We start from the raw sequence: 15,065 nt of genomic DNA, 5'->3' as shown, positions 1-15,065 counted from the left end.
TCCGAATTTCCAGTTATCTTCTTATGAAATTTGCCATTCCTCTCTTATTGTCCTTACAGAAACAGAAAACACAAAAACTAACCAAAACATTAGAAAATAACAAGGCTAAAGGTCTAACTAGTGCAAATCAAGGGGTCCAAATACACAATATTTGGCACTCATCAACTGCCTCTCACGTGCTGAGGGATGGCCGCTCCTCAACAAATGAGTAATTAAGTAAGGGTCAACCTCCCCTTATAAGAAGGTGAGCCGCGAGGCCACCCTTAAAGAGGGGCAGCTGACTGCCTCTCATCCATTGAAGGGCAACCTCCCCTCATAGAAGGGTGATTGATTGTCCCTTATCTTTTAAGGGACGACCTCCCCTCGCATAATTAGGGGATGTCACCCCTCACTTGATCGCCCCTCATCTCCGGTGATGAAGGACACCCTTTTTTTTTTCTTTTTTTTTTTTTTAATTTAGGAACAAACCTATAATTTTAAACATGTTGAGTCATCAATTATGTCCGGTGTCAATCAACAATTGGTTATAACATTGATCCAGTAGTTTCTGTCAACGCTAATGGTCGGATAGCATTTGATTTTTCCTCTCCAAATAAAGAGTTCCTCTCTCTCAAATGTCAAACTAATTATCTTTTAAAATAATAAGAAAAATATATAGATAGATTTACCTGCCAATACTATAAAATTGATGAATTGCCATTAAAAAAATAAAAAATAAATAAAAAAATCACATGGTTACACACAAAAAGGGGTAAGGATCAGTTCCTAAAATAGTTACACATTAACATTAATAGGGGATGTAGTGCCAAATCTACAAGGTGCTTCATACACAAGTCATTTTGGTCTTGATCGATCTGTTGTCTCGGTACAAATCATCCTATCTTGTCCGGACCAGTTCAAGTGGCAAAGTTTCCATTGCCATCTGATATATGGAAAGACAATTTTAGATACAGCAGATTAGTGACAATATCCAAAAAAACAAATGCCATGTTTTTTAATAACCAGAAAAAATGCTTACCCAAATACTAGGGTTTGTAGGATCAGATTTTGAATGTATTTTGGATAGTTCCCAATGAAAGCTTACGACTATGGAAACTTTGAATTCAATTGAAAATGGACTGCAGATATAATTTAAAAGGAGTTAAAATGCAAGCAAATAGTTTCAGCTGTGTTGTCCATACAAATCACTCTAGCAGTATAAGAACAAAAGAAATCCATTTGAATTGGAGGGTTAGGCAGCTCTTGGTCACCATCAACTGGCAATATCTATTAAGAATACCAACGAACATGGTCAAATGTGTAATTTTAAGATTAACAAGCAACTAGTATCATTAAAGACGCATAGGAGATCAAAGGCTCACTTGCAGGGAAATCATAAATGTCGTGCTTATATTAGATGGATTTGGCTTAGGTGCTGTAAAAAAAACAAGAGATGAGATCTCTTGTAGTTTTTTCAACAGTTTAGATTAAATTCCAATTTTTCCATGAGCAAGAAAGAGTGAAATTACATATGGACCTTTGAAAAAACTACAGAATATTTTCTGCAGTTTTTTTTACAGCACCTAACTCAAATCCATATAAGCAATGTTTGAAATTCTAGTTCAAAAAGACCAATTGTAACCAGGCAAAGGCAGAGCAAAGCTAGTAGACTAGGTAGCTATATCCCCTAGGTTTTTCATCTCCACGCCTTTCTCTTCAGCCAAAAGTCCATCCTCATCACATTTCAAATTGAAATATGGCAAAATTAATATAGCTAGTGATCTTTAGTCTACCATGGGTCACATACAATTCAACCCAGATTTTTCAAATAATCAAATTATTCTACTCTAACACTATCTTTAGTTTGTCACTCCATCATATTAGTTTTGACGACGAAACAGAAAAACACTCCGTCATATTAGTTAATCACCAACACCATTGCATCAAATGTCTTTATTCGAACATTGATTGTCATGTTATTGGAAGATCTGGAAAACGGTGAAAGGCTAACCCTTGAATAAATTATATATTAATAATCCATCTATTGCACCCATTATTACAATAAGACATTAAACTAATAAGACCAAAACACATACCATGGACACCTGACCCTGGACCAGAAAGGTTTCTCATTGGTGTGTGTCACACATATTTCACAAGGCCAAAAGCCACAGTCTTGAGCTGTATCACATTTGTGCTCAATTTCTATTTATGCGTGAAATGAAGAGTTGCACAAAGGAAAAATATTTCTTCAAGAAACAAAATCCAAGATAATAAATGCTCTCTTTGAGACAAATTAGGGGAAATAAAGTTTTTGTCAAGTTCAACTGAGTTGAGTTAGTAACCACACTTAAAAGTGCAATACTGCTTTCACTATTACATATTTTTACAGAAATATCATTAAACAAGATTAAAAAATGATGAATAGTAATTGGCAACTCACCCAGCTAAGATCGTTGGACAAGTCAAAAGACGTGGAAGTATAACATAGATGGGCAAAGTCATATTGCGACAGACATCTCCATCTGCGATCTAATAAATGAAAAAGAATTAAATAGTATGTTACATACAATGTTAATTGTGTATAACGTAAAATGCGTTAAACCAGAAATGCAATGTTGCATACCTGGGTAGTCTGAATCAGAGAGGTTTCAGTAACAATTTTCTCCCCAAGAAGAACTGACTCTATGCGGAGCAGATGGATGTCAATGGAGCAAATGGGAACTGCAGATGCTTCCACGGTTAGTTCACCGGTGATGGGATCTGATAAAGAACATTGAGAAGACATCTTTCCTGTCACCCGGAATCCACCTATTCAGCAATATCTCTCATCAGAGGTATTCTTATCAAAATCTCTCATGATCCCACCTCTGATGAGAGAGATTCTTGTCAAAATATCTCTCATCAGAGGTGAGATAATGGGATTAACAGATACAAAATATTCTTTAAGGAGTAAAAAAGGACACCACTTGGATAAGATATTTCTATAGAACACAGCTAGGGTTTCAAGTGACGGAGCCTTTTACATGCATAAGAAGCAAAAAAGAACTCAACATGCCAAACTTAAGTTTAAAAAAAGAAGGACATGGCAGAGGGTGGTTATAAGGACACCTGATTTTAATTCATGCAGCAGTGGATGTCTTTGTGTGTCTTGAGTAATATAAAATATAACCATCTCAGGAGAAACCGGCCTCTCAAGAAGATCTGCTGAAGCATAACCACAAGAAAAGGAAGCTTTATTTAATTACCTAGAAGATAATACAAAGAAAGAATAGGATCAAATCATACCTTTATCGCTTTCAACTATGAACTCCACTGTTGTAGATAATGTTTTATGTAGGTATCCTCTCATTATATCTACAGTTATTAAATACTATCAAAGGATTTATTAATTATCCAGCATCAAACAAATGTGAAAAAATAAAATAAAATAAGGCATTAGAAGGGAGGAAAATGAGAGCCAATACCAATAGTTCTCTCAACACAAAGGCAAGTCTGCAGATTTTTTTCTAAGAAAATAGTCACCTGAATGCTGATATTGACTCCATGGAAGGTTTCATAAAATCTTTCTAAGTTGTCTTCTCCTGGCTGTCTCAGAATCATGGAAAATAGTATCTGCCACAGTACATGAACAATTATAAATTGCAAAGGATATGCCAGGAACTTGCTGTTAACTGAATACGTAATATATAACAAACTAAATTGAAGCTTTTTTTTAAAAAAAAAGAAAAGAAAAGAAAAAAAGAAGAAGCATTCATCATGACTGTATATCCTTGAAAGAAACTGTGGAAGAAATGGCTAGTGAGTCGTAGACGGGGGGGTGGTGGGTGGGGGTGGGTTGAAGATAAAACATGAATTAAAGGGGAATCTGCAAATCCAGACAGGAGAAGAAATGTAAATGTTTTGTTAAATTTATGCTACCAGAACATTTGAGAGAAAAGTAGTCAAACGCTATTTAAGTAAACAAAAAAAATTAATCAGTAGAAGGGCAAAAAGGGCAGCACTTCATGCAGCACATGAGAAGGACAACTTCCATTGTGGAATCTGAAAACTTAAAATAAATATTTGAGTCCCTACACCAGTGAATACAATAATTACAATTTCCAATGACTTAAAACCATGTGCTCAAAAAGGTAATTTCAGAAGACTATAAATGTTCCATCGGTCATATTTGCAACATAGTTGGAGTCATTAGGTATCATAACATTGTTAAAATATAATTCTTCTCAACAGATATACTACCTCAGTTGTACCTGAACCAATCTTTCCAGGAGGTCTAACCTCGGTGCTCTTATTCCTGTTTCCAAGTGAGAAAACAAGTGATTTGTACAGATCTCTAAATGACACAAAAATTAGGGGTAACTGGCAAATTAAAAAAAAAAAAAACCAAGTTTATTTTTTCACTGAGCTCGATATACATGGTTGGTCACAGTTACAAACAACTTAAGCTTTTAGGATTGATTATTAGTTTTGAAAGTGTGTAATTGATATACATTGTTGGCCCCTTTCATGAAAGCTTAGCTTTTGAAACAAATAGTTACTAACATTACTTACGACAAGGTTTACAGTTGGAATTAGAACAAAACAAACCTTTTTGTATTTTGGGTTTGTTTTTCGGCTGCTGTTGGCTTGGGTTTTGGGGAGGGTTGTTCGGGTTTGCTGGGGGCCTTTTCTGTTTAATGGGTTATGGGTCTCTTGTCGGTTTCGGTTGTTTTGGGTGCCGTCTGGGTTTCAGTTGTTGCAGGTGCTTTTTGGGTGTTGTGGGTGTTTGATGGGATCGTTTTGCTGTTTTTGGGTTCTGGGTTTGTAAGAGCTCTTTTGTATACTGCCTATGTACATAGGGATGCCTTATGCTTTTTAAATAAAATTGCATTTTACTTATCAAAAAAAGAAAGAATCTACTGTAGAAATTTCATCATATGTTTTTACTAGTGGGACTTCACTTAATTCTTCATTACCTTTAAAAAGTAGAACTCAGAAGTCACTAAAAAACTATACATCTTCCAGAGAAAGATACAAAGGTGTTAAACCACTTGAAGTTGGATTCATATTTATCTTTGTAAAATATGACCAAGTCATTACTGGTTCTATAATAATGTTCACCAACAGAGTTATAATATCAGATAGGCAGCCCCCTGTAGGTACTTATAGATTCACAGGTAAAGAAACTAAAAGAAGAAAAGATACAAATTGTAATTCATTATACGGATGAGAATAAAAGAATTTAGAAAAGAACGAATTCTGCACCTCATTACAGATTTAATGGGTTACTAGCTCAACAACAAAGCCCTCTAGCAGGTCAACCCCCCGCCCCCATGCATAACCCTTTTCACCAACTAAAACAATGACCTCATTGAACGAGTAACAAGAAAGAAGGTTAAAGTCAGACTAATATATTGGTATAGTTGAATTTGCAATTCTATTTGCAATTGGTTCAATACTTCACAATGGTGTTAGAGAAGATGTTCAATAAGAACAAAACTATGAGAGGCTTCACCATTCTTGGTATTAAATGTTTACCTTTGGTGAAACTCAAATTATTGCCATCACTGTCTTATTAGATAAAATGCATCACTAGCACTCAACGAACAACAATAGAACATATTGAAATGTTTATTTGAACTACCATGAGGAGTGATTGCCACTAAAATTGCTCTTAGAAGCTGCAACATATGAGTCTCTAATGAAAACACACCTGAATCTACATTTTAAGAATATAAAAAAGCAAAACGTCCGTCCAGTGTCTTAAGTGGTCTGCAAATGAAAACACACACACACACACACACACACAGGTTTAAGGCAGTGTCTGTGTTTCTATTCCCTATTTAAAAGTCCTGGACGATTGTCTTCTTAGTGAGCACAACTAGGAAGGGTCTAGTTTCTTTTGATAATCAGAAAAGTTCTTTAGCCATATCTCTTTGCGTAGTTGATGCCATCCGTCTTCTGCAAATGCAGTTTACAAATGATTTACTTTATAATATACCATAAACCTTAGTTGGAAGAATCCTTCAGTTCGAGCAGTAATTAACTCAATTCACTCAAAAACATGTACACTCGTGCTTCACTTATGACATATTCTTGAGCAGAACAAAAACTAAAACTAGACAAGTTCACATAATCAAGAAAATTACTGTAGGCAATTCTATTGCAAAATCTGAAGTACAAAATTATGAGTTATAACAAACAGGCTGTTTAAGGAAGCCAAAAACCCAGCTAGCTAACAACAAATTGGATGGGGTTAAAGAACTGAATAGCAGCTCAGATATCTTCAAGAAAAAAAAAAAAAAAAAAACCACCAACACCAATCCTCTTGGTTTCCATGTGATCTAGCCGGCCTAGCCCTGCTGCATACCAAGCCAGCCAATTTTCTTAATGAAGCAAACAGCGTTGAATAAAATTACCTAATTGCTATTTATTTCAAGCTTAAAGGCAAAGGGAATAGCTATAAATACCATTACATTGCAGACCATCAAAATAATAACATTGACATAATACGAGCAGAAAGTGCAATTACACCATATAGAAGCCACAATTCACAAAACCTGATTGGCTTGTTATCTGAATTTATGGTTCCACAATATCAACTATGCAAAGAATTCATAACAAAATTAGGGCACCATAAAAAGCGTAATACTCTATAGTTCAGCAAAAAACTAACTTACAAAATGGAGATAGGCTTTAAAACGCCATAAAAAGACTCAATGACTCCAGCCGATCCTCCATGAACCTTTGAACAAAAGTTGTACAAAAAACAAACAATTCCATTTCACTATATAGCGTTCAAATGAAAACAGACAACGAAACAAACACAGAATTAGCTTAGGCTCATTTCAGTTGAGAAATATTTTTTTAAAAAAAAAAAAAAAAATACAAATCTCAAAATTTAGTTTTATCTTTTCCGCCATTTTCTCAGAAAACAAACAGAGCGAGGATCGACTCAAACCTGCAAGTTGACGGATCCGCTGACAGTAAGGCGAATTCCATAGTGAGAAATCGAAGAAGCAGATTTTATAACGATTTTGCCCTCCAAAGGTTCCTGAAATTCCAAGATTCACTTTTAGAGAACATATATATACATGTCCATATACATGGTGTGCGTATGTATATATAATATATGGCGAGAGAAATACTTACAAAAGGGCGATAGATGCGGTTCGCATGGGAAAGTTTGAGCTCTATTGACATTGAAACGACAACGCAGGGAGGTGCGGGCAAAGAGGAAGAAGAGCGATGAACACAAGTTGGACAGGCTTCTGCTTCTGGGTTGAGCCAAGTGACAAACAACCTCCTTCTCTTCCCGAGCCGTTAAACACCATTTCGAAGGAATTTTCTCCGATCCAATTTATAAAAATATCGGCCATTTTCTACGTGAGAGCCACGTGCTTTTTTTTCTTTCTTTTTTTTTTTTTTTTTTTTTTTTTTTTTTTTTAATTGTACGGATAAAATTGAAAGAAATTTTATTAAAAATAAATTTGCTCTTTCAACTCTGTCTTTTCAGTTAAAATAAATATATACTTTTCCCAAACAGGAGGACAAATGACATTTTAATAGGCTGAATTGAAAAAAATTCTATCCAATCTAATTTGAAGAAAAACTCTGTCATTTTGGTACCTCGATTATCATATTAAGATTTTATGAATGATGCTAAAGGAAAGATTTTCTCTTTTTTTTAGTTAAATACATTTTTGCCCCTTAAGTTATACCGACTTTATTTTTTCTATCATTGGTTTCACTTTCGATTACAAGTGGTGCTTCGATTATGGACATATATCCAAATAGTACCTCCGTTTATCTTTTGTCAAGAAAACTAACGGAATTCCATGATAAACCTATCAAAACTTGTCACGTGTCATACCCTTTAGGCCAATGGGAGCGGATGGTCAAAGCCTTAGGGGTGGTGTGGCCACCTTAGTTTGGCCTGGGGCTGGTTTCAACCACCCCTTACGACCAATATGGGGTGGTTCGGCCAACCCCCTACCTTTTTACTTTTTTTTTTTTTTTTTTAATTTTTTTATTTAAAGCCTCATGGGGGTGGTTGAACCATCCCCATGGGCCATGTTGGTGGTTTCGGCCACCCCATACAGTCAATTTGGGGGCAGCCAAACCACCTTCATGACTCATGGGGATGGTTTGACCACCCTCAGACCGGTTGTAGGGAGTGGCCAAAACCACCCCTAGGCCAAACAGGGGTGGCCACGCCACCCAAAGGCCCTTGGGAGTAGTTTCGACCACTCCTATTTTTGCCATTTGGAGGTGGCTGAACCACTTTCAAAGGCTTTGGGGTGACTTCTTAGGGGTGGTTCAGCCACTACAAGATCAACCCTAGAGCTGCCCCAAGGCCTTAAAAAAATAATAACGTGGCAGAGATATTATAGGTATATTTCGACAAAATTTGTCTTTTTGAAACGTTTTGGTAGTTTGGGGGCCAGAGTCCAAGCGTTGGTAGTTCGTGTAGCTACTTGCAAAACGGTTGGCAGTTTGGAGGGCTAAACTGTAATTTTCCCTTAAGTTTTTTTTTTTTAAAAAAAAATTATTATTATTTTTTTAATAAGGTATATAACACGTGTCAAATTTTGATTAGTTTGACGTGGGATTCTGTTAGTTTTCTTGATGGCAGATTGATAGATGTACTATTTGGATATATGCTCATAAGCGAAGTACCACTTGTGATCGAAAATGAAACCGAAGAATAAAAAAATAAAGTTGTTAAAATTGAAGAGCCAAAAAGATATTTATCCATTTTTTTTATTTGTCAAAAGTTGATGTAAAATTACTAAGAGATTCAAATTTAAAAATAATTCATCTCAAATTTAATGAAAATTTTAAAAATCACGTTAGATTTGAAGGTAAAAAAGTAGATAAAAATTTTACATTTAGCATTACTTTTAGAAGTGTCAATTGTGCTATTTGAATTTTATAAATTTTTGCTTTTATCTTATTTGACACTTTAGCATTACTTATCAAATCAGTATTTAACATAGTAATTAAAAATATTAAATTATAATAACACATTTATATTAAGAAAAAATGGTCAACTCGCTTCCCATGGCCAGCCATAGAGCCACATGAACCGTGGCTGACATGTATAGATCTGGAGGTCGCGGTGACACTACGACCTTCGCAAGGGTGGGTCCCAAGGCCTCTATATTGTTTGGGATTATGCATATACAGAGTACAGGTAACGGAAACCGATGGTAGAATTTTTTTTATTTTTTATTTTTTATTTATTTTATTATTATTTTTTTCTTTCAAAATGAACAAGGTCAAATAAAACAAATATACAAGTTTGTGGTACTTACAATTAAATTCGGTCACTCTTAGGCATATAAGGCTATATAACTCTAGTTGAAATTCTTTTTGTATGTTGAAGTATTAAGAACACGTTCTTGACATGCTTGATGTTCTTGATTAAACCTTTAGATTTTTTTTTTTTTTTTTTTTTTGAATGATTGAATATGATCATAATTGTGAACTCACAAAACTATATATTCTCAAATCAAGAGAATGGGTCTAAGCAGAAATTTGAAAAAACCAAATATTCTCTCTTGAATATTTCTAATGACTTTCTTACACCCAATTGTACATTTCATAAAAATATATATGAAATTTATTGAGTTTATTAATTTTTCAACTTATGAATTAGTGTGTAATTTATACTTCACTATGGTCTTTTATTTATAGATTTGGATTTACAACCATAATTGGGATGTGAGATAAGCTGGAGTCATAGTAGATCTAGGACTACTTGTAATACCCCGAACATTTATTAGGACTAAGTAACTTTAATAAGTGTTAATTTGAGATTATGGCTAGATATAAAGGTAATTCTAATTTTCTGCCTTAATCGAACGTTCGACTAGGGTTACTGAACGTTCAATATCATAGCACACTAAACGTTTGCGTACATCACAAAAGTTCGACAACTTGACCTATGTCATTGTTCATGCATCAGCTTTGTATCAAAGGAAACCACCAAACATTCGAACGAGGACCATCAAACGTTCGATTTGATTTAGGCTATATCCTTGGTTATGCATACTTGTTTGGGTTTTGACCTCTTGCTCTGTTAATCGTACCCTTTCTCTAGAACTTGAAAATGTAGAAACAAAATATTTGGTTCAGGGAGTGAAAAAGAGAGAGCATGTATTTTTAATTTTTTTATTTTAGATTTTAATTTATAAAACACTAAAAATATATTATATTAAAAGGTGAAGTGGAAAAATTATGTCATAGCACTAATGGGTGTCCAAAAATTAGACGAAAACTCACGTAGGGACCTCTTTCAAATTTGTAAAAAGAATTTGCACCGAAAGTTTATTTTTAAAAAGTGACGGAGTGATTTCAAATCGCTTATAGACTAAAGGATTTATGATACATTTACCCATTTATTTAAATAGAAGTTTATACATCAACTATAATGTATTTCTATTTAGATGTGATTATATTGCCAATAGAAAAAGAAAAATAGGTTAAATATTATTTAGTCCCCTAAACTAACAATCATTTTAATTTTATAAAGCACCATGAACTGATAAGTGTAATGATTTGGCCCTTCAAACTATTGATCTGTTATTATTTAGCCACATTCGTTAGTGTTGACTTTTTATGTTGAATGGAAAATTAAATTTGCCCAAAATGTTTCCCAAATATCCTTATTTTGACTATTGAAAAACTAAAATTACCCTTTGTATTTATTAATTAGTAGAAAAAGAAAGTTTTTTTTTTTTTTTTTTAAAAAAAAGGTATAAATGCAAAATCAGTATATAGTTGGCCCAAATTTCAATCACTCGTTACGGTATTAAAAATAGAGATAAATGTAAAATCAGTCCCAATGATTGGCTTGAATTAAAGATCGCTTTTTACGATATAAAAACTAATTCAGAGGTCTTTGGGATAGGCTAAAATTACAACTTAGTTCTAGTAGTTAAATTCCTTCAAAACACTTGACGGATTTTGTTATTGTGCCATTTCAGCACAATCGAAAGATGACATGTGTCACTCTTAATAAAAAAATATTAATATATTAAAAATATAGGGTTAAGTTTTATTTAACTCCCTGAACTAACAATCGTTTGTGATGTAGTACCATGAACTGACAAGTCACATGATATGACCCTCCAAACTGCCAATCTGTTAAAATTCAAACACTTTGGTGACGACATTTAAAAAAAAAATGATAATTTTTAAGTTTTATATAAATTATATTTTTAATAATATTTTAATACATTTATTTATTTATTATTAAGAATGACACATGTCATCATTCTATTAGTGATGACGTGGCATATTAACAGAATTGGTTAAGTGTTCTGACTGAATTTGACTATAGTGAGTAAATTGTTATTTGGCCTACTCCGAACAGACCTAAATTATTTTTTATACCACAAGAAGTAATTTGTAATTTAGGTCAACCACTAATTAGGGTTGGCAATTTTTGACACGACCTGCGAACCCGGCACGAACACGACACGAAAAAACCGGGTTTGTGTTTGTTATAATCGAGTTCGGGTCATAATCGGGTTGACCCGATTATAATAGTGTTTGGCGGGTCAACCCGCCAACACGATTATAACCCGATTAAAAAAAATAAATAAATAAATTTGAAGGTAAAAACTAAAATTGAAGGTTGAAACATGTGAAAACAGTGAAATTGATGCCGTGTCGGGTAAACGGGTGACACATTTATTAGTCGTGTTTGTCGGGTCGTGTTCGGGTTACCCGATTATTAATCGGGTCGTGTTTGGGTCGCGTGTCACAGCCCGATTAATAATCGGGTCGGGTTCGTGTCAGACCCGTTTACGTAATCGGGTCAGTCGGGTTGACACGAACCCGACTCGTGAACCCGAATTGCCAACCCTACCACTAATATTGATTTTGCATTTATCTAAAAAAATTAATTTGTTAAGTTTTTAATTTTAATATATTTATATTTTTCATTTGTTCATTTTTTTAAAAAAATAGTCACATATGTCATAATTCCATTGATGATGACACGTGGTAAACTAGTGGAATTCGTCAAGTGTTTTGACGGAATTTGACTGTAGACACTAAATTGTTATTTTGGCCTATTCCAGGGACTTCTGAATTATTTCTTATTCCACTACAAGTGATTTGTAATTTCTTCAAACCACAAATAATGATTTTGCATTTATCCTTAGATTTTTTTAAAAAAAAAATTAGATTTTTTTTTTTTTTTCAATTGTCAAAATAAGAGTATTTTTAGAACATTTTGGTCAAATATGATTTTCCATCCAAGATAACGGTCAAGAGTAACAGATGGGGCTAATCATAATAGATTGACAGTTTTGAGGGTCATATCATGTGACTTGTTAGTTCATAGTGCTACATCACAAACAACTATTAGTTTAGGGGGCCAAATAATATTTAACCTAAAAATATAAATATATAAAACCTAAAAAATTTAAAACTTAAAAAAATATATTCATTTTTTAACAAAAATAAAAAGGAAAAAAATAAAAATAAAGGGGGTGGCTGCAGGTGGCCACCCCCTTAGGGGAGTGCAAGCCACCCCTGGCCTATGTGCGGCCACCCACATGGGTTGTGGGCCACCTCTAGGGTGGCCCGCGAGCAGCCTGCTCTAGGGATGGCACGCGGCCACCCATGGCCCATGGGGATGGCTTGCAGGCCACCGTAGCCACCCATTTTCTTTCTTCTTCTTCTTCTTCTTCTTCTTCTTCTTTTTTTTTTTTTTTTTTTTTTTTTTTTTTTTTTTTAATTTTTTAATTATAAATAAATTTTTTGTTTTTTATTTTTAAATTTTATATATTTAATATATTAATATATTTTTATTAAGAGTGATACGTATCATCGTTCTATTGGTGTTGAAGTAATATACTAATGAAATCCATCAAGTGTTTTGACAAAATTTGATTGTAGAAACTAAATTGTTATTTTGGCCTATCCTGAGGACCCCTAGGTTAATTTGTATATCGTAGGGAGTAATTTGTAATTTTTAGGTCAACCAAATGAACTGATTTGCTATTTATCCCTATTTTTTTTATACCGTAAGCCACCCATTTTCTTTCTTTCTTTTTTTTTCTTTTTTTTTTTTCTTTTTTTTTTTTTAAGTTTTTAATATTTATGTTTTTAATATTTAAATTTTTAATATATTAATATATTTTTATTAAAAGTGACATGTATCATCATTCTATTGGTGTTGAAGTAGTACATTAACGAAATCAGTCAAGTGTTTTGACAAAATTTGAGTATAGAGACTAAATTGTTATTTTTGCCTATCCCGAGGACCCCTAGGTTAGTTTGTATATCGTAGATAAGGATTTGTAACTTTTAGGTCAACTACATGAACTGATTTTGCATTTATCCCTATTTTTTATACCGTACAAAGGATTTGAAATGTAGGCTAACCACATTTATTGATTTTGCATTTATCCTTAGATTTTTTTTTTTTAAAAAAAAAAATTGATAATAGTCTTTTTCTACTCTGTCAACATGCCCCCACGAACTGCTACCTCGACCAAAAGAGAGCATGCAACTACCATTTACATACCAAAACTCTCATTCTGTCAGTTTAATTCGTGAAAAGACTAAAATACCCTAACTTAAAATCAAAATTTACATAAAATACCCTCAAAATTAAACAATTTTTTTTTTTTTTTTTTAAAAAAAGCAAAAAAAAAGAGAGAGGAAGGGAGTGGCTTGCGAAGCACCCCTAGAGGTGGCTTCGGCCACCCCTTAGGCCCGGGGTGGCCGCTATAAGTGGCTCTGGCCGCCCTAGAGTCCAGGGGCCACCGCCCATCCCCCTAAGTGGCAGCCACCCCCTTTCTTTCTTTTTTTTTTTTTTTTTTTTTGTTATATATATATATATATATATATATATATATATATATATATATATATATATATATATATATATATTAGGTTTAATATTTTTTTTTTAAATAAATTACTGTTTAAGGGCATTTTTGCCATTAAACAAAATTTAACTTCTAAAAATTGCATATTCCGTCCGATTTAACGAGATTCTCTAACGGAAGGGGGGTAACGGTATGAAAATAGTAGTTGCATGCTCTCTTTTGATCGATGTGGCAGTTCGTGAGGGTATGTTGAAAGAAAGTGGTAGTTCATGAGGGGAAATATAATTACCCCTTTTATTTCTTAACTCTTCACAAGACATATATTGCCCGCCATATCCAAGGTTTATTATTATTTTAACTAATGTTATTCTTTACGGTTATTTATTACACATATTTTGTATTGGTTTTTATAACGTATTTTAAGTGATTTTATACATGATCAATTGCTTCAAAAAAAAAAAGAAAAAAAAAGAAGAGAAATGCTATAAGAAGATCCATTAATCTTTCTTTGAGTCTTTCTAAAATTGATGTGATTTTTAAAATCACTATTGAATGCGTAATAGATTACTATAGAATTTTAATTCAAATGATGATTTTAAAAATCACGTCAATTTTGGGAGAACTTAAAGAGAACACAAGTCTCGCTTACTAAAATATTACTTAAAAATGCGTCATTTTAGTTAACATTAAATGAATATATAAATAAATGTAAAAAAGTAGCACTTCTCTTGTTAGCAATAATAGAATCAGTTACTCTGTACTATACACGTGGGTTAATTAAAGGATATATGATGTAATAGTTTTTGCTGATGTCATAGTTAGTTAGATGACTCTAGTTAGCCGACTCTTTTCTGTATGTATTCAGAAACTTGTTCTGGTATTCATTTTATTCCAAATATTTTCAATATACAAATGCTGACAGCTTTCCTCCATTCTTTGCTTTCTCTGTTCTTTACTTACTTTGCAAAGTCTTCACATTCAACATCTCTATTATTAATTTGGTGATCAGTCCAATATGGAGGCTTGAGCCGATTAGTAAATGAGTAATTTTAAAAGAATGAGTCGATCTGTCTTCTTTGTTTCTTCTCCCAAATATCAATATTAAATTAATGGATGTTCAAACTTTGCAAGCTTCAACTTTTCCTGCGCGCAGCCACTTGACTTTTTAATGAATTAAATTTTCGTCGGTTTTTGAGGAAGGCTGGATCGATCGATGTTCGTCGAATAACAACAAAAAAGGAAGACCCGAAG

General features: G+C 33.5%; 1 protein-coding gene across 2 annotated transcripts; it reads right to left on the bottom strand.

Annotated features, from left to right (window-relative positions):
* Nucleotides 1–615: 615 nt before the first annotated feature.
* LOC133865238 (uncharacterized) lies at nucleotides 616–7,313 on the bottom strand. Of its 2 annotated transcripts, none has more exons than XM_062301603.1 (11): nucleotides 7,114–7,313; nucleotides 6,923–7,015; nucleotides 6,642–6,706; nucleotides 4,222–4,276; nucleotides 3,505–3,594; nucleotides 3,268–3,352; nucleotides 3,091–3,186; nucleotides 2,606–2,790; nucleotides 2,423–2,511; nucleotides 1,019–1,118; nucleotides 616–922 (listed from the first exon to the last, which is right to left on the bottom strand). In XM_062301603.1, the coding sequence occupies exons 1-11, from the start codon at nucleotides 7,162–7,164 to the stop codon at nucleotides 878–880; spliced, it is 954 nt and encodes a 317-aa protein (XP_062157587.1). In that variant the 5' UTR covers nucleotides 7,165–7,313; the 3' UTR covers nucleotides 616–877. The 2 variants fall into 2 exon arrangements, with proteins under 2 accessions (XP_062157587.1, XP_062157588.1); XM_062301604.1 differs by having other exon boundaries at nucleotides 3,091–3,183; nucleotides 7,114–7,312.
* Between the last annotated feature and the right edge of the window lie 7,752 nt (nucleotides 7,314–15,065).

Source organism: Alnus glutinosa, chromosome 4 (genome assembly GCF_958979055.1).
Source record: "Alnus glutinosa chromosome 4, dhAlnGlut1.1, whole genome shotgun sequence".
Lineage (NCBI taxonomy): Eukaryota > Viridiplantae > Streptophyta > Magnoliopsida > Fagales > Betulaceae > Alnus > Alnus glutinosa.
The sequence above is the reverse complement of the archived record's forward strand: the minus strand, read 5'-3'. Positions and strand labels throughout refer to the sequence as shown.